We start from the raw sequence: 19517 nt of genomic DNA, 5'->3' as shown, positions 1-19517 counted from the left end.
GTTTTGTCCCTCAGATCACCTGATATGTGCAGGTTTCCAGACAGCTGATGATGTAGTGTTAGACCCAAACATAACACGTCAGGCAGATAGAAAACTAAGTGCACGCTTTACACTATATCCATTTCATCATAACATGATTGAAATAGGCAGGGAATAGCGGCTTCACCAAATCCTTTTATCCGATTTGAGGCCATTAATCATTTCTGCTTCATGATGTAATATTTGAAAACAAGTCATTTCTCCGTAACAGGTAGGCCAGCATGCCTGTGTGATTGGCTCAAATGCGGCTAGCCTGTTTCTGGACTTTATACGGCTAATACCCTTATTGCACGACTGCTGCGCTTACAGGTGCTGTTCGTGACAGGCTGTTAACTTTGGGCAGACCTTTTTGCCGCTTACAGCTTTCAGGTCATAAAAACGATACATAACGCGAATGCCTTCTACGTCACGCTCACCATCAATCCTCAGACAGAAAAACAGCAATGTGGGCTGGCCTCCTATGTACTGCGGTTTCAAAAACACTTGACAGCAAACACATGCAATCCTGCTCGAGCCAACGCTGACTACACACAATGTAAAGGTCTTTTCATGATTGCTGGTTTCACATATATGCTATGCAAACAACTGCCATTCTCTCCCATGAAAGGGGATCCACTCCCTTGGCAAAGGAGCAGCAGGTGCATTACAAAGCCTCTTTCATTAATGATGGCAACTGCATCTTTTAGTTACTCAGGTCAACATCTTTTCATCTGTGTCACTGGACCTCAAAGTCCTCGCAGATACAAATGCTGGCCTGTTTTTTTTTTAATAATGCGATTGCACAATATCACCATTCGGCAAAGTTAACACCCCATATCTTGTGCGCTGCATGCCAAGTTGCCCTTGCTGCCAGAAAGAACTGACATGCATGTTGATGTTTTTTCTGCAACGTGAACAATGCAAACTGCTATCAGCGGCAGTAATGTTACAGGCCATTTGGAGGTGGCAACAATGAAGATGGAGGGGTAGACTTCAGTCCTGACCATTGGATTTCAGTCCTGACCACTGATCGGAGACTGTCAAGTACAAACGAAAGCTGCCATATATAAAGAATTTCTGGGTTACAGCTTGACTGATAAGGGCTCATTATATTCAGAAGTTACATATTCACAGAGCTGATAAAAGTGAATAGCCACAAAAGAGAAAGTGAGCATTGTCCTCAATTCGGTTAAAAACTGGGGGACATCTAGAATCTCGCACTGGAAAAGTCTTGTGATCCTTGGCTCCTATCATGAAGATTAGTTTCTGGTTTTATGGACTATCAAGTCATGTCTCCTGGATTCAACTATGGCCTTTCCATAGTAACCTGCAGCCTACGATCACCTTTGACCTGCAGCTGGTCCCTTGGGACCCGGGGATCATTGAAGGGTGTGTCATCAACCAAGCAAAGAGCTGATTCTGCATAGCAGATGAAGTGCGGCTATAGATATTGAGCAGGAGGACAAAGACAAAAGTCAGTCTGATTTTGAAATATTTATGATCCGACAGCAAACTATTCTCCCTGAACAACCATTTTATTATGGCAATTGACCTCTTACGTTGCATGGTCATGTGTGGTACACCGTCTTTCACAGAAAGAAGACACTGAGTTAAGAATTCATGGCTACATACACATATTACATGTATGAACACACATCAAGCCATTTGACTGAGGCACGTGGTGCATTCTTACACCACATACAGTCACTCTCACATGCATCAGCTGATCTGCGTCTTGTGACAGATTTAGGCTTTGACTCGTCACCTTTGACATTACATAATCTAAAGAGTTACAAAAAACAACAACCTCAAATCAGAAAAAAAAGGATTGAAATAAAAAAAAAAAAAAAAAAATTAAAAAAAAAAAAGAATCCAATGTGCTCCAGATTAGGCCCCGGCTGATTTTCGAGGCTGCTCAGCTGCGCACATGGTACAGGCAGTATCACCTCTGCAAACAGCACAGATGGATGTGGGAACCACTTCTGTGCCTCGGGTCTTGCATTTTTTTTTTTCAAGCTTTTTCATAATCCCACCTCTCTTTTAAAAGTGTGCCATTTAATATATATGTGGAGAGAGATAGATAGATATAGATATAGATATATACATGTATGCCAGTCTAATTGCAAAAGAGCTTTCTCCAACAGGTAACTCAAATCCATCACCTGGCACATCTGTCTTTCTACCTGCACCTTCTCCTCAGCGTCTCCCAAAGGATTCTGTCCAGAGACAGATGGTCACTGGGAGATGGTGAAGCAGTCAGGCATAAGTAATCATGCTATCTGATACTCTCATTCCCTCCAGCAGCATAATTAGATTTGAGAATCCACAGCTATACATGTCTAATACTATATAACAGCTTGCACATGTGCAAAAAAAAAACAACCAAACACCTCATATGAGGCCTACAAACTAGTCCACACAAACAATTTAACCCTGACACTGCATCTTGTTGTGCGATAGACTTGCACTAAAGACAAGATAAACTTTTTTTTTTTTTTCTGCATCGCTCCATAGTGGTTGTTGGTAACCATGTAAACAACAATTTCAAGCATAGCCTCTGCTTCTACTGCTACCACTGCTGCTACTACAACTGCCCACCACAAAAAAAAGCAACTTAAATAACCAGAAATGACTGCAGCAACAGGCAAATCTGAAAACTCCAAGAAAAACAAACTGGATCATGAATAACACAGTTGTATATGATAACAGATTCCAAATGGTGAATCTCCTAACAGCAGTGTTTCATTGGGTCTCCCTAAAAATAATGACTGTACATATGCACACTTTGCAACACGCTTGCCTGCTATGTGTGGCACTAACCGGGGTTTCTATGGGTAGGATGCAGCGGCAGCGCAGACCATGGGAGTGACGCATTGCAGGTACAAACACACCAATCAGAGAGCGCCATTTCTTTCCGCTACGTATTTTGCCGCATCACAGCGTAGCAGAAAGTATTCCTACGCCGTAATGTAGACTCTCAGCAACACGGATATTATTTTAATTTCGTGGCCCAAACAGCACCAGAGACCGCACGGATCTATATCAGGTATATTTTTTAATCTATCCACATAGTCAACGAACCTGTCAGAATTCGTGTGGGTAATTTTGCCAAGTCGGGAAGAGGGAAGTTGGCGGAGTGATACTGAAAAGAGGAGGAGTTTAGAATAACCGTTAAAGGCGAGTCCAGTAGCTTCTATCTCACTGTGTTCATACTGATTGTCAGGCCGGTGGGTTGACGTCGAGACTAGGACGCTTTGCGGATTTTGTCGTTGAACAGCAGCTGCATTTACATTGACATGGTAAGAAAAACCAACCGTCGTCTCCATTCTCGTTTGTTTTAACTCTAAATCCCCGTATAGGTTCTTACCTTTACAAGTAAACATTTCGAAACCAATACGAGAAACCTCACTTGCAACAGAAATGAAAGAAACGTTGATGGTGCGACGTTTTCCCCTCACTGACGGCTAATTAAATATCTTATTATTATAATCTTATTTGGGGAACAGCAGAGCTATCGTTAGCCATCAGTTGTAAGACGTGCCCCCTGCGTGAACGGAGTTTTGCTCGGAGTAGTGTGTCACTGTTACATTCTTTATCAAGCAATTTAAGATCTCAAGACCAGAAGTAATATTCCGTCGTTAAATTGTAATGTTGAGCAGACAAGCGCCTGTTTTCTCTCCTCACTCCCCTTACTTAACTGATAGACTGTGGCTATTTACCAACCTACGAGCTTCATTTCGAACCGGCACATAATGGAAGCTCTCTTTAGCTTTCCTCGCTAACGTTTACCGCCAAATTGGAGGCTGTGCATTGTGCATAGCGAAGCTTTCCCTCTCGAACACACGAACGGATTACGATTTTATGTGAAATATACCAGCCACGGGGTTGGACGCTTAATTGCATGCTTTAATAAACGCTCATTCAAATGACTGACGGGAAAATCGTGTACAGTTTGTCCCATATTAGCCGTTATGTGTTGCAATATGTATTGCAGCGGCGCGTCTACATGACTTTCTTTTACTCATTTTGACATATACTTAATTGCTCGGTTTTTCTTCTTTTTTTTAGGCGGATCAGCTTACAGAGGAGCAGATTGCCGGTAAGACATCGCTGCATTGATCTTCTACTTTCCTCAGATCCAGTAAAGACGCCTGCATTATGGATCTTTGCATTTCATGCAGTGGATTTATACTTTTGCCTTTTAAGGCGTACCACAGAGCGGCCTACTGGTCATAAAAAAGGAATGAATGAAACTGCTGTTGCTTGCTGCCTGAGGAGCGCAGGAGGACTCTCTCATGGAAAACTTTGAATTTTCATGGTTTCCATGTAATAGTGACGAAATCGGGAAGGGCTGTGTGCTCTGGTGAGGTGCTGCATGATGTGTCCTATTGCCCTGGGTGTGTTTTCATCAGATGGAATGCTTCAAAGGGAACTACTGTAGACACTCAGGTCAACCATTCCGATGTTCTGGGGTAAAACTCAGCGGTGCTGTAAAAGTCATACAAATGGGATGTCTTTGTCGATATGGAAGTCAATCTGTGATCAGATACATTGCAATATCTGCAAGTTGGGATGACACAAGTGTAGTGACTTAATTATTACATTGCTCAGAGCTGCTTTTATGGTTGATTTACAGTTGTTTTTTTTTTAAACACAGTGCTAACTGTATTGTTTCTTTGTATTTTATGGAGTTAGTTTCACATAGATGCTTGTGCTGCCATGACGTTTTTTTGATGTTTCACATTTTCGAATGATCGACATGCTAAAGGTGCATGAAACGGCTTGTGCCGCTGCACAGCAATGCGGCTTTATTGAGCAGTCTAAGATTTTTTGGTTTTTCACATCCCAAGACTTTACGCACACAAAAATGGGTGTTGCTCTGTGTGTTTGACCCTTAAAATGGCAGGGCAAGTTGTCGTTTTATGATGCTGACAAGCTGCTGCATGACACTACAAATTGCCCATTGGCCTCATCACGCTTGATGAGTGTGTCATCCTTCATGGCTACACCAAACTACACAGGCTATTTGCTGCACAGACTCTCCTGAATTGTAGGCTCTATCCTTGTTTACCCAGACACAAGAGAGCTGAAGCAAAAACAGGGGTCATCAATATGCTTTAGTTTATAATTGAAACATTGGTGATGTAATGCCCTTTTAGGTTTTAAGTGAACTTGTGCTGGCTCTGTTGTTAGCAGTGTTACACAACAGATGACAAGTTTATTGAAAGTCGGGGGCCTTTGCTTTTAACAGCGTCCCATGTATCGTACTATCTCTTACAATGACTTACTACTTCACCTGTTACTTATGTTTGAGCTTTGACCATTTGTTTTTTGCACTTTTTGAAATCAGAATTCAAGGAAGCCTTCTCGCTCTTTGACAAGGATGGAGATGGCACCATCACTACCAAAGAGCTTGGCACAGTCATGCGCTCTTTGGGGCAGAACCCAACAGAGGCTGAGCTGCAGGACATGATTAATGAAGTGGATGCCGATGGTGAGAACCTGGGCTGGCGTCAAAACTTGCTAGCCACGTTTAATTTGGAGGCACCGGAAATATCACTGGTGTCTTTTTTGGTCCGCAGGAAATGGAACGATAGACTTCCCTGAGTTCCTGACCATGATGGCAAGGAAGATGAAGGACACAGACAGTGAGGAGGAAATCAGAGAAGCATTCCGTGTCTTTGATAAGGTAAATATTCTCAGCCATACATGTTTCGCATGTATGGTTGCGATAGAACTAACTAACTAACTGTTGTGGTTTTCAGGATGGCAATGGATACATCAGTGCTGCTGAGCTTCGTCATGTGATGACAAACCTTGGGGAAAAGCTAACTGATGAAGAGGTGGATGAGATGATCAGAGAAGCAGACATTGATGGAGATGGACAGGTCAACTATGAAGGTTGGTGTTTTCTCTAAATGCATTTTCTGTCTTTGGATCCAGGGTTAGAAACAGAGTTAAAGCATCTCTCTCTTCTTCCTGCAGAGTTCGTACAAATGATGACGGCGAAGTGAAGGCCTTGTACAGATTTCGTATATAAATAACTTGCCTTTTTCTTTGTGTAATTTATCTGTAAAATCTTAATAGCCCCCTTCGTCCCTGCCCTTTCTGCTGTCCAAAGGAACTGCATGTAAACTGCATAGGCTCTTGTCCCCATGTCCCTTTCTTTTGCTGTCATGGTGTTTTGGAGTGACAAATGGTCATACAACCAGATGCCTGTGGCGGCCCCTGGGAGCCGGAGAACTTCGTATCTTCAAGTCTTGTGCTCGGGGCCCCTCCACGCATGGCGACATTGGAAACCTGTCAGCTGGTTGTCACTTGGCAACACTGTTGGCATGGAAACAATGTAGAGGAGTATAAACTCTGCATGGACTATGGACAAAATATATATGGAAAATCTCTCAGCATTGCACTACTGCAAAAAAATGACACGGGTGTATCTCCTAGGTACTCGTACAAACTCTTTTTGTATCTGCTGTTCTGTATACCAGAAAACTACTAATCTTACCATGCTTTTTAATGTTTTCTTCACTTATTTTCTTTTTTTTTGTTTGTTTTTAATGGCCTCTAGCCATGTCTCAAATAATCCATTCCAAGTTGTATATTTTTGTTTTCCAATAAAATTTACAATCTACCCGGATTTGAAAATTGTCTTGTTTTCTCAGTTCTAATGGAACCTTGAGTTTGTATACCCTGTAATAATTACCATTTTTGTATTGAGGACAGGATGCTCAGTTTTTGATAGGATTTTTTCTTTTTTTTTTCTGAGAATACTCTTAAATGTTCCTCATAAGTGTCCCCTGTTTAATTCCCATAAGCACTGAGGAGCATCAGCCAATGCCTCTTAATGTCAAGATGAGCTCATCAAGCAAATGTCATTAAAATAGGAGTGGGATCAAAAGGGTTCTATTTCTGAAGTGGGTGTGATGGATCTCCAGGTTCGGTCAGCCCTGTTCTGTCCGGGTCCCTCACTAACTGCAGGCTGTGTGTTGTCTGCTACTGTTGGCACAGAACCATGTAGAAGCTGCCTCATGTCTTAACTTGACATTTGCCCCACTCACAAGGTGCAGGTGATGGAACCTACATCAGAAACCATGGTGTAAATAGATGTAACTTTGTTTTTCTTAGTTTCCGAGTTTGTTACAGTAGCTTGCAGAGATACTAAGTTTGTTATTTTGAATGACAAAATAAAGCTCTATTGTGGACCTCTGCTCTGCCTCCCGTGGATTTTGTGCTAGGTTCTTTTTTTGTTTTGATACTTAATACCTGTGTGCTTAACTAAAAAATCCTATAAGTAAGAATGTGACTGTGCTGTTCAACCAGATTTGTCAGCTGGCTCTTTGGCTCTGTCAGCCATGCTGAGAATTCATATTCAAACTGCTCATTCTAATACAGCACAACACAATGTTACTGAGTGAATCTTCACCTGGAATACTTATTGTGTGTATAAATGTCTTTGAGACAAAACTTCAGTGTCACAACAGTGTCAAATGTAAATTGGTGACACAAATAGTCTGAAAACCAATTATCACAATCCTATTAAATTGTCATTACTGTCCATGTTTTCATACCTGTTTATTACTCAGTAACTGCCCTACCACAACGAGGAAGTGGCAGTGGAGCCTCAATCAGACTATACAACTGCTTAAAGAGTGTGTGTGAACATATGTATACTCGGGTCACGTGATGTGCTTCCTTTGCAAGCACTGTAAACATAAATTTTTGACTCCATGTTGCCTGGCAACGAGGCCAAATGTTGTGCTTTTTTTCTGCCAGAGAGAGATTTCTCTTCAGGTGATGGGCTTAACTTCTGCTCCTGAGAGGCAGACTCTGTGTGTATGTGTGTGTGTGTGTGTGTGTGTGTGTGTGTGTGTGTGTGTGTGTGTGTGTGTGTGTGTGTGCGTATGTGTGTGTGTGCTTGCACTCGCACAAACATGACACAACAGGAATGCTAGAAGAGTTGAGGTACTTCAAACTTCATAGAGCATTTGAGAGTGATGACTGTTTACCATGTAAAAAGTAACTTCATAATGTTGGGAGCAAATGAGGAATATTTCACTTTCAACCTGCCTGAGACAAAGAAACATTTTCTCACCCAATATAGAAAATGTAACTACATTAGGGACGTTACAAAAAACAAATGTGTAATTAAATGGGTTATTTTTCTCAGTTGAAAACAAATTACCAGTCTCATTGGTTGTGAGGGCATGAGCTCTGGGTTGGTCATCTGATCTGTTGTTGCAACTCTCGAGAGGTATATTGTTCTGTTTGGACATTATGTCATCAGTGTTGGGATGCTGTACTATTCACATATATAAAAAAAAATTAAAAAATATTATGAAAACAAGAAATACATTTATCAATGATGATGTTTGTTATAGCTAACTTGGGTAGTAGTTTGCTAGGAAGTCTTAGAAACTTAGAAACACTTGCAAATTTAACCTCAAAAATCTGCCTGAAATTACTTGAAAATCATTTGGAAATTACATCAAAAAAACATGAGAAAATTGTCTGAAAATTTATAAAAGAAAGAAAGTAAATAAAATTGTCCCTAGCCATTCATCCTAACACACACATGGTTAATACATACTGTATGTGTTTGTATTGTTGTTAATATTTTAATCATACATCTGCAGATTCAAAGATATGCAGTCTATTGATTTGCGGGAAAAGAAAGACACAGTATATATCTTCTATTTAGATTGCATCCCCAATCCACTTTTGACACATAACAAATTATAGAGGGTATGAAAGTACAGATAAAGCTACTGTATACAAATAAGGGTATTGGAAAGAGTGATGATATCTGAAAACTAACTCATTTCGACCGTTAAGTCTTTTGGAATTTTTTTTAAAGAAACAAATCCTTCTTAAATGCTATACCCTTCATGTCTCAATTGTAGTTATGTCACCATTTGGAAAGTCGGCTCTATGTCCTGTAGGTACTGATATGGTAGATATATTGATGAAGACCAGTGAATAACTGCAGTGCGCACCTTGCTTTTGTGTCCTCCTCTCAGTCAAACTCTAACCAGTGGGTCTAAATTTAGACCTCCACCGGGCCAGCTTGTTGAAAAATTGATCGATAGTAGAGTCGCTGCTATAGTAACGGTCCCAGTTTTAATGGTGGTCAGGTGTCATTGGATCTCCAGTCAAGTAGGCAGTGAACGGCAGGGAAATGACTACCACGCGGGATAACGAAAAGCAGAAAAACATGGCAGACTGTAAATTCAGCAATATCTCCAAGGAGGCTAAAGCGGGAGACAAGGTAAGGCTCTAAATTCTTTGGTTCATCTGAGCAATCAGAACTGGTAAACATGAGGTGATTCACATGATGCATCAACACATTGTTGGCGTGGTAAAGCTATTAGAAGAGAGACAATCCACTGTGTCTTGGCTTGCATCCTGTGTTTATCTCCAGGGTGATGACAAGGTGGACCTGTGTGGCCGGGGGAGCTGGTGGCTCGGAACACTGAGAGTAGGTGTCTGTCAGACTGCAAGCTCTGCTACTGAGCAGAGGCTGCCATGTTGTCACCTAGTCAGGCAAAACACTTGTCACTGCTTTGCCAATTAGTGCTCGTGCACAAAAATAACAGCGCGTCTGAATTATGCCTACACACACCTTCCAATAGCATAATAAAACACGCCTAATCTACATATCTTCCTAATTTAATGGCTTTTATGGTACAGAACTCTCCCACCGTTTCAATCCAAACTGCGCGGTCCATTAAACATAAATTACTTTCATTGCGGTGAGTCCAGTCTCCTAAGTGCCTTACAGTGCATTCATGGTAATGACACATAGACCAAATTAATTATCAGTTAATCTTAATGTGATCCCGGTTTTCATTGTCAGTTGGCTGCCCTCTCCTTTACGAGGATCTTAGAGTGCTTGGATTGGGTCATATGGCTTGTAAGTCAAGTAATATTAGTACCTGAATGGCAAACATAGCACACTGAACTCAGTTTTACATTACTGCTGCCTTTTGAGGGTGTTTTTTTTTTTTTTTTTTGGTGTCTGTTACTCAAAACTAACAAGCTGATTTTCAGCAGGGGCAGTGGAGGAGCGATTGACCAAAGGGACAAGGAGGAAGGCTTTATACTCTCAAACCGATAAGAATCGCCCGCCTACGTTGGGGGGATAGAATAGGTTAAGCATCGTGAACTGTCGCCAGATTCAGTTTAACTCATTCTCGCACCCATAGTTTTAACCGTTTCGTTTTAACCAAGTATTTTTTCATATGCATCAAACTCATTTTATGTTGACTTCTGCACAATCATAGCATGCTCTATAACCTTTCAAGTGGTGGCACTACAAAAAAAAAAAAAAACATATCTAGTTAATCAATGCAATTTTTTGATTGTCATTCAGGAGAACTCTGATGAATCCTTTTCTCCTTTACTTCAAAATATGGGTGTGTTTGCACAGGATCTGGCAGGTTAGTGAGGTGCTTTGTGGTGGGATTATTAACCTTTTTCCCTGATCCTGTGTGTTATCATGTGAGGAAGTTATTGTTGCAACGCTAGTGTTAAACTACATTTAGTCTCCTGACAGTTTTAAATAAATGCATGATTTACCAAACACTTACAAAACACAGACATTTCTGTCATTGGGTGCTACATTGAGTAATATATCGCCATGTCTAGTTTCTAGTAATTTGCCAGCGTCCCGCTGCCCATCTTCTTCTCAATACAAGAATTAATCTACGCTGTGTGTGAAGACGCAGCTGCTGTTCTCATTTGGAACACAGCATACTTAAAGAGATATGTGACAAAGTAGGTCATCATACATATAATTGAATAAAATATCTAGTCGTGAACATAAGAAGCTGTGGAATCTGCCTTGACTCCCTGTTTCTGGACATTTGAATTAATTGTTATGTCCTCTCTGCACTTTAACTATGAGACGTCCACATCAATCTTTGGGCGCAACACTAAATAGAAATTCTAGGCTCAGAGGCCTTAACAGAAAAGCCTCACTTTTACTGGATTATTTGATGGAACAGTATGAAAGGTGAACCTTTCTGTGTACTTATTAACACATATGAAGTATGTTCAAAACCTACAGTCAAGAGTTAAATCGTAGCACTGACCAATTTCTCACATTCCCCAAACTGCACTGCTCTCACCTCATTCCAGGACACCCCAAACCCAGGTCTTTATCACATCCGTGACTTTATCGAGGAGGCCGAACTAAACCCAGTGAGGAAGACCTATGGGTTCAAAGGTGCGGGGAGAAAAATGCCGATCACCGGTACACGCAAGGGAGAATCGCTGCTACCCGGGGCCTATAACTTCACCGACTCCACCCAGGAGATCCTGAAGCATCAGGCGTCCTGCTCTTTCAAAACCTGTCCACGACCGGAAATTGTTACCTTGGGCGTCAGAGACAAGGTGGGGCTTGAACATTGTCGGCAGAAGATGGATGGATAAAATGAATGGATGATGGATGGATAAAATCGTAAAGTCAAAACAATCTAAAATCTTGAAATTAAGACAAAGAAGTAACCTCTGCTCCGTTTGTGACTTAGACAAAAGCTCTCTTCACCTTCTTTCTCAAAATATTTCCCTGTGTGGGTTTTGCTAAGCAGTTGTTGCTACGATGTTGATGCTATAAACAATAACAACTGACAAGAAATTATGAGACAAATAGAGACAATTGTGTAACCTTAAAGTAGAACCTGTATCACTGCAGTCATTTTAACCCTTGAAGGAATTGTTCCATGCTTATATAGATACTTGCTTTGATTGGTATTAGCTTTTGACCACAAGCAATGGAAGAAATAAAAGATGGGTTCCAGCTACTGTTGATGTACCAAAAAAAAACAACCAAACATGATAAAATATGTTCCTGGGCTTCTTAATTGATTGTTCCTCTAAAAAGAACAGAATAGAATTTGTATATCGGGAGCATAACTCCAAAGAGTACCTTTAAAGTCAAGGCTAGAACCAGTATCAGATTAGTTTAGATTAGCATGAAAACACAAGGCAGCTGAAGAAAGTTAGCTTAGCTCTGTTCCTAATGCAGGGAAAGGGACACACACAAAGTATATCATTGCATGACATCTTCTGTATCCTGTGTGCAAGAACATTGAGGTATTGCTTTGCCTCATGACTGGAACAGGAAATAGGTGTATTTTGGAGACAAATTTACAGATTACAATCTTCATAATTTTCTGCAAGGAGCTTGGGCATGTAGAGCGAGGGCCGAGTGGAGTCGATACAGTGACTCAGTACGACCTCTCGAGTTGGAAACTTTTACAGAGGCGACGTGCTACCGCTCGCTGCTCGACGGATGAGGTCAGATGGTTAGAATTCTATGGGAAATTGACCCGGCTTTTCTCTTGATTTACTACTGCAGTAAAGTTTTAAAGTTAGGGTCTTTGTCAGTGGTTTCAAGACAACACGTTAGCTGGTTGTTGATTCAGTACTATGGTTTAGCCATCTACAGGAGGCAATCGCTTTTTCGGGTCAAACCGGAGAGGGTAGTGCAGGGTATGCTTCGGGAGGTGATTGACAGGTCCTTGCCATGGCAACCTGTTGATGTCAGACACACCCTTTGTAGTTCTTCAACTCAGGTCTGACAAGTCTACCAAGTCTAACACTGCTGGTCAAAAGCTTGTCAAAACAAGTATATCTTTAGGTATTGCATTTGGGATTTAAAGGAATGCAGTTACAGAATGTTTCTACCTTGAAGCCACAAATCAGCAATTTGTAACTAAGCAAATGACAGAAGTCTTTTCATCCTTTTTTACACACAAAACAGTGTGACATTTGTTCAGTAAAACAAAACGTAAAACTTCGAATGGGTCATGTTATATTTTGCAAATAACTTGCTAATGTTGTTGAAAACACAGAGAGATGTTATGTTGATACATGGTATCGCAGCAACTAGATTAGCATGTAACTTGGAGATGTGCCACCTTTCATCCAAGAGGCTTCTTGAGCTGGGCCGAAACATTCATTTCATTTGTAATCATTAATTTTATTCCAATTTTACTTACCTAAGAGGCTGTGCCCCCCGCAGTGTCTTTCTTGAGGCTGGCCGATCCTTTTTTAATATTTTTCTCTACCCAGTGACGCAAATGTCAGCAGCTTGACGAGACACTGAGCATATGTCATCACTTCCTGGTCAACTGAATTTGAAATTTCGTACTCATCACTGTCACTTTTCATCCAACCTTTACATTGCAATGAAGGAGTGCCAGGAATAATTCCACATCGTCAATCCATCATGAACCCGCAGCGACTGACAGTTCCTTTAAGCTCCTTGCCAGATTGAGTCTTTATTTCATTCTCATCAAGGGCTGGAGCAGGTACCGAAGAGTCAACATTTCTCTTCTCCGGTCATTTTGCATCATACCTCCCTATTTCTCTGCCGTACTCCAAATTTCCTCTTACTGCAAGTTTTTTTGTGGAGCACCTATGAAAACACCTTTAATAGGCAACAGCCTGGGTCACTCAGGTATATTTTATAGCCCCTGGGAGCCGTTTATTTGAACAATATCACTCGATCGCCCTTTTTTTTTTGTGTGCATATCAGTCACACTTGACATAATCACATTTCCTGTCAAAATAGCACAGGTGACTGCGGTAGAAAAAAAAAGACAATATTTGTTTTAAAAAGAAGCCTTTTGGTAAAAAAAAAAAAAAAAAAAAAAAAATGAACTGCCTGCAATAGTAATACGAATCATATCGATATTCATATTACCATTAATGGAAATGGTGATCCTTTCGTAAGAAAATACTGAGTTCATATGTATTTCCTTTACCAGCACGTTAACACTTCACCGTGTGATTACAATGTGGCGTCGAGACCGGTGGAGAAGATGACCTGCAAGTAAGCACTCGACAATCAGCCCCTCTGTTACTCTCAGATCACACTGGAGCAAACGTCTCATAAATCACCCCTTGATCACTGAGTCCTTTCTCCTCACACAGCGTCTCCTTCCCTCTCTCATCTCCTTACAGCACAAAGATAGAGGAACAATCACCAACCTGCTCTCTCATTTTCTCTGCCTCTGATCACGCATGGCCTTATTCCTTTGCTCTATCACTCCTTCACTCACTGTTCTTTTCTTTTTTATGACAGCCCCCTCCCTCTCTCCTCTCCTCTCCTTGCAGGCATGTGATGTTTCGGTCGGCTGTGCAACGGATCAGCTTTCCGCCTGTAAGTATCTAGTCACCGAGACTTGTTATTAGGACCAATCAGTCTTTCCGCTGTCCACAAAAAGGCTTCATGACAATCCACTATCAATAGGTTTTGGTTACAAGCTGCCGTGATATGTATCTGGTATGTGCTTTACATGAGTGGGTTATGACAACCACAAGGGCCAGGGAAAACTGATCCCAGAGCCTGTCTTATTGTATCATTTTCCCCATTTGAGACCCTGTTATGGCACTGTCCTGGCTGACCAGTCAGCTTTGGTTCATGTTGCAGAGTGTTGCAGCCTTAGCTGTGTGTCCATGCTGGTAGCTGATGGATATTGGAGCTGTGTTGGCAGCTGCTGTGTGTTGACAGAGAAGGAAAGGCGCAAAGAAATCCCAAGGGTGTTATTATGGCTGAGATGGGAGCAGTTTTTCTGCTGTTAGTGGTGTCAAGGTGACTCTCAGACAAGTTAATTGTCAAAGGTTAAGCAGTTACACAAATTGTATAGCTCTTTCTTTACTGAAAGAGCCATTCATTCAAAACAACTGGCCTGATAAAGGCCAAAAGACAGTTGTAGGTCAAAGAGGAAGTTAATGGTTTAATATGCGATCTCTCGATCCACGTGGTGTATGCTTTTTTTGTGAATTGTGATTCAATTTCTCCATTCTCGGAGTAGTTATTTGTTATATGTATGTGCATATAAGTTGTGTTTATTACTGAATCTACTGCATACAACTGAAACTCAAGCCTATTTGAACCCAAGTCCAAATGCATGGCATTTCTAAGTGAATTGGCAACCCGCTGCTGCGGCATACAAGAGATTGGACTATTTAGGACTGCTGCATGAGACCTGCCTACCCAACAACACCCGTCTCATAACCCTTGTTTCCTCTAAATTTTGGGGACACCGAGTCTGAGCCATTTTACGAGCATAAATTTTGAGGTCGTCTGAACCTTTCATTCTCAATTTTGTAGGATGTTGGGATGTGTGGGTAGATCTTCCCAGCAACAATAATTGCATGTTTCAAGGCATGTTAATGAGTTGTTTTTGTGCAGACTTAGCATAGTAATCAGAGTAGTGCTTTTTTATACCTGGTTTACTGATATTTTGTGATAGCGAATATAGACTCACGAGTCAGAATGTCTGTCATTATTGACCATCTGGCCTTTCTCTGCATTTACCCGTTAGGCAGCTTACACTTGCAAATTAGTCCTGTCTAGTTGAAGTTAAAATCTCCAATTCATCATTGCTCACCTGAGCCATAATATAAAGCCAGAATCCCAAAACTCAGCAAATCACCATATTACTGTAATTGGGTTACCAACATTGATACAATACATGCTCTTGTAACCAGACTAATGATTGCTTTGTATCATCCAAAGCACTGAGTGCTAACTTCATCATGGTGCTAAAGTGAAAGTTAGGGGACATAGTCACACCGAACGGTACTCAGCATCTATTACTCTACTTCAATATGACCACTGCTTCAAAAATGCCAGCCTTGCATTTTGAACAAGGTTATTCTGTTAGACCAATAATAAATGTGAATTAATTAATGAGTGAAGGAAACTATTGGTATGCGTGTTCCTTCTGCATTCCATTCAAATTAAATATGTTGGTGCAAAGTGCCTACATATTATGTCATTGATGGAGCAGGCTAAATGGGATCTCAAAAGCACTATTTACAGGAATAGATTGTCAGAGATCTGCTCATTTTTCTGAGTAGAGCACAAATTACAAATGTTTTTACTGCTGCAGTTCCCAACACTTTGCCCACTCAGACATGACTGAAGAGATCCTGTACGTCCAGCAGTGGGAAGCTCCAGATCCTGTCGTGCATTCGTAGGGTAGACTGTTGCCACAACAATGCAATATTCTTGTAGACAAAGTGGATCAACTATATGTCCTGACAGTTCCCATTGGTGATCTATCTACAGGTTGAAAATGACGGCACAATTTTGGAAATTTGTCGGCCTGTGGTGTCCCTGTTGGGTGTCACTGTCAGTGATCATAACAATAATATAGAGACCATAAACAATGGCTTCTATATTAACATTACTGCAACCATTACAGAACGTTGAAGTATCCTGGACTTCACAGAGCCGGAAAACAAATGATAGTAATATCGACCAAATATCGTCCATCCATATAGTAGTCTATCCTTACATGGCTGAAAGATCCTATCTCTTTTCTCACTTATGCTTTACATAAGTGGGACTGAAAAATACCCCAAACTTGGATAAAATTCCCTGGATCGCTTGGATACATCATCTTTGTTTATTCATTCAAGATGTTCATTCATTTTTTAGGATGGCGATATTAAATGTCACTTCAGAGAGCAACAGGGTTGTTTCATTGTAATTTACCCACAGAAACTACAACAAACAATAGCAAATAATCCCTATAAAATTAAAGGAGGAGTCAAAATTAAAGGTTTCTTTCTGATGTGAGGGACGGCATGCTCCAGGCTGCACATTAAAAAAAAAAAGGTCAAAGATTAAAAGTTTAATAGACATTCTCAGCAGGTACCAGTTACCTTTGCCATACAGGAAAATGTTTCAGTTGGGCAGAGCCACAGTATGAAAGTAGGCCAGATGCTTTGGGTCCAACACAGACACACATAGACAGACACGTAATGTTCCTTAAAGGCGCTGCTCGTCCTGTCCACCTCCTCCCTTCAAAAACACCTGCATTTACACCTCTCGGAACACAGGCCATGGCGCAGGGGCAAGAAGGCCAGTCGCTGAAGATCAGGGGAACTGACAGCTGGGTTCAAATGGCATGTCTTGATACCATCTCCTCCAAGGAGCGGAGTGCAGGAAAAGACACCTTCATGCGCCACAACCGCATAGTGGCTGGAAATGAAAGGCTGGTTCTCCGTTCAGGGACCTGGAGACAGTTTTATGTATGAGGAGGAGGGTGGTCGGGGGGGTGATGCTATTTCTGCATGCCGTGCTGCTGGTTGTGACCAGTATGTGTGTTAGTGGGTAAGAGGAAAGGAGAAGTGAAAGGCAAGGAGAGAGAGGGGGGAATGACAAAGAGTGAAGTCACTCAACTCTACTGACAAAGGCCATAAAGACCACAAATGTCATAAAGTCAAATGATATGCCATAGCTGTCAAACCTATTGGATCAACGGTGCAAAATATCTCTGGTGTATATTATTGGTACATCCCATAGATGAGTAGAGTATCAATGTGGTTTAACAATAGGTTTTCACGAGTACAATTAAAATCTCTTTGAATACGTCGGAGGTCATGATGCACAGAAGAACATTGTGCTGAGCTTGAAGCTCGGTTAAGTACGAATGCGGTGGCTCTTGAAAGAAACCGTCATTCTATATAGTCAGTGCTTCAAAAGCGATTGATCGCTCCGGCTGTGTCCCTGTATGCCCTTGAGTTCTGTGAAAGAGTACAAAACTATACTAGTGCTATGAGCCCAAAACAGTTGATTATGTTTATTTAAGTTACACTAGTATGCAGTCCTCTACTGGAAATATTAACTCCAGTTGATTAAACAATATCCTTGCCAAAAGCCTTGCCAAGTTAACGTCTGATAAAGGTTACTTTAAAATTGAAGAAAACGAAGAAGAAGAAAGTTGAACCAACTTTTTGTGATATAGCTGGTCATGCAAACAAAATACTGCAAAGGGAACTTTGATATAATTTGATTTTTAAATGGTCTGAGAACAGAAGGAGATTGTTCACCTTGTGATTTAAAATTCAAGATGAGTATCTATGAATACGAGTTATGAGACCCGTCTACTTCCCAATTGTTTCTGTTATGTCGGACTAACATTAAATGCAAGCGCTCAATTTTTGTCATTGTCATTTGCTTAAAGCTACACTTGAACCTGATTTCAATGCTTCCCCTTTGTAAATGTAAACACTGAACAATGATATTCACTTCAAACATGATGACGCATTCTGGACTGGAGAGAAGTGGCATCAATTCACATCATGGATATATTTTTTTAAGCAGGCAACGTCTTAGAAAAAACGAGAATAACTTGTTCTTTTCTAAGTTGATGGAGAAGGCAAAATGTGGCAATGCCGCATGTTCTGCATGTGTAAAGTGCACAAGGTGATAGTGCAGAAGGGTTAAGGTACGTAATAACCCTAATAATAACCCTTTTCCGAGGCTAATTATCTGTAACATGAGCCAACTAGTACAACAATGTTACTTTATCACATCATACATATATCATTTATTCACACAATTATCCCCTGACTAACATGATATGCAAATGAAGGTACCGGTTGGGAAAAAAAGCGTTTACCCACCTAAAATTTGCTTTGAGGTTTAATCAGTCAGTTAATAACTTATTACAATCATATCTTTACCTTCATCATCTCTATAAATAAAATCTTTTCTTTCTTCTTGTTCAAGAAGGAGGGACTTGCTCCATGTCACTATGATCCCAAAACCAGAGAAGCAAACGGCATCACTTCCTGTTTCAAATCCACATTGCCACGGCTCCACCATGTTGTTTCAGTAAGTTCTACTCTACTCTGCTGTTTGCGGTTTGATTCCCATCCTTTTTAGGCTTTATATCCTCTTCACGGCACTGTGATTATGGAGATGGGTTTTTTGATTGTGATTTTTGGGAAAGACCTCCAATCAAAACAGATTTGTTGATTAACTTGCCGTTCCCATCATTATGTAACATGCAGAAAACACCCTCTTGATGGATAAGCGCAGGGCAAAGGTATTCAAAGACCTCAGCACCAGAGCACAGGCAGTAAACATTATCTGTTTGAAAAATCCACAAACTATCAGAAATGAAAAGAAATAGATAGTTATAAATACAAGGAAAGCATGGGCCTCCACCACAGCTGTGATAAGTAAGTAAGCTACAGTAAAATAAAATAATACTAAATAAATATTTAGGTGAATGTAGCTTGTAGCAGACAGGTAAAACCAAAAAGATGTGAGGGGAAATATTGTGTGTATTTTTTTTTTTTCTGCATTACAGGGAACCCCAGGACCAGGGGCCTATGGACCCAGCTGGAAGTTCGGTGACCGTCTGAGCATGAAGGCTACGTCGGAGCCGTTGTTTAGCTTCTTCTTTCGTGACATTCCCTAGGGTGGACATTACTTGCCAGAATGCCCTGATCTCATCATTTTCTCCTCTCCTTGTCATTTAACCGTCAGATCGAATGATTAAATGAAAGACGTATCATGAACGTACCAATGAAAGGCAGTCTGTAGTCTGTTACTTCCCACACTGATGTTGATCTGCATATCACCCAGGGATTTTGTGATCTGCCAACAACATAACAAGCTGCATTTTTTATTCTGAAATCACTTTAGTGACTCCAGCCAGGGAAGCAGAATGATCTTATCAGCA

The 19517-nt window shown here is 40.9% G+C and overlaps 2 protein-coding genes across 2 annotated transcripts; both read left to right on the top strand.

The window, feature by feature from the left end:
* The first annotated feature begins 3187 nt into the window (after positions 1 to 3187).
* Positions 3188 to 7228, top strand: calm2a (calmodulin 2a (phosphorylase kinase, delta)). Its single transcript, XM_086164751.1, has 6 exons — positions 3188 to 3317; positions 4087 to 4117; positions 5369 to 5512; positions 5601 to 5707; positions 5784 to 5919; positions 6004 to 7228. The coding sequence occupies exons 1-6, from the start codon at positions 3315 to 3317 to the stop codon at positions 6030 to 6032; spliced, it is 450 nt and encodes a 149-aa protein (XP_086020877.1). The 5' UTR covers positions 3188 to 3314; the 3' UTR covers positions 6033 to 7228.
* Positions 7229 to 9196: 1968 nt separating this feature from the next.
* Positions 9197 to 19517, top strand: stpg4 (sperm-tail PG-rich repeat containing 4). The gene is made up of 7 exons (XM_086160543.1): positions 9197 to 9286; positions 9440 to 9496; positions 11158 to 11412; positions 13794 to 13858; positions 14143 to 14188; positions 18557 to 18661; positions 19143 to 19517. The coding sequence occupies exons 1-7, from the start codon at positions 9197 to 9199 to the stop codon at positions 19251 to 19253; spliced, it is 729 nt and encodes a 242-aa protein (XP_086016669.1). The 3' UTR covers positions 19254 to 19517.

The sequence above is a fragment of the Fistularia commersonii genome, chromosome 2 (genome assembly GCF_037954325.1).
Source record: "Fistularia commersonii isolate RoL2024-O1a breed Wild chromosome 2, RoL_Fcom_v1.0, whole genome shotgun sequence".
Classification (NCBI taxonomy): domain Eukaryota; kingdom Metazoa; phylum Chordata; class Actinopteri; order Syngnathiformes; family Fistulariidae; genus Fistularia; species Fistularia commersonii.
This window is presented reverse-complemented; position numbering and strand designations above follow the sequence as displayed.

Excerpts from the sequence above, each read along its gene's own strand:
- calm2a (XM_086164751.1), top strand. Across the intron at positions 4,118-5,368 it reads TACAGAGGAGCAGATTGCCG|AATTCAAGGAAGCCTTCTCG; the intron begins GTAAGACATCGC and ends TTTTGAAATCAG. Across the intron at positions 5,920-6,003 it reads TGGACAGGTCAACTATGAAG|AGTTCGTACAAATGATGACG; the intron begins GTTGGTGTTTTC and ends TTCTTCCTGCAG.
- stpg4 (XM_086160543.1), top strand. The coding sequence starts at position 9,197 with ATGACTACCACGCGGGATAACGAAAAGCAGAAAAACATGGCAGACTGT. Across the intron at positions 9,497-11,157 it reads GGTGGCTCGGAACACTGAGA|GACACCCCAAACCCAGGTCT; the intron begins GTAGGTGTCTGT and ends ACCTCATTCCAG. Across the intron at positions 13,859-14,142 it reads GTGGAGAAGATGACCTGCAA|GCATGTGATGTTTCGGTCGG; the intron begins GTAAGCACTCGA and ends CTCTCCTTGCAG.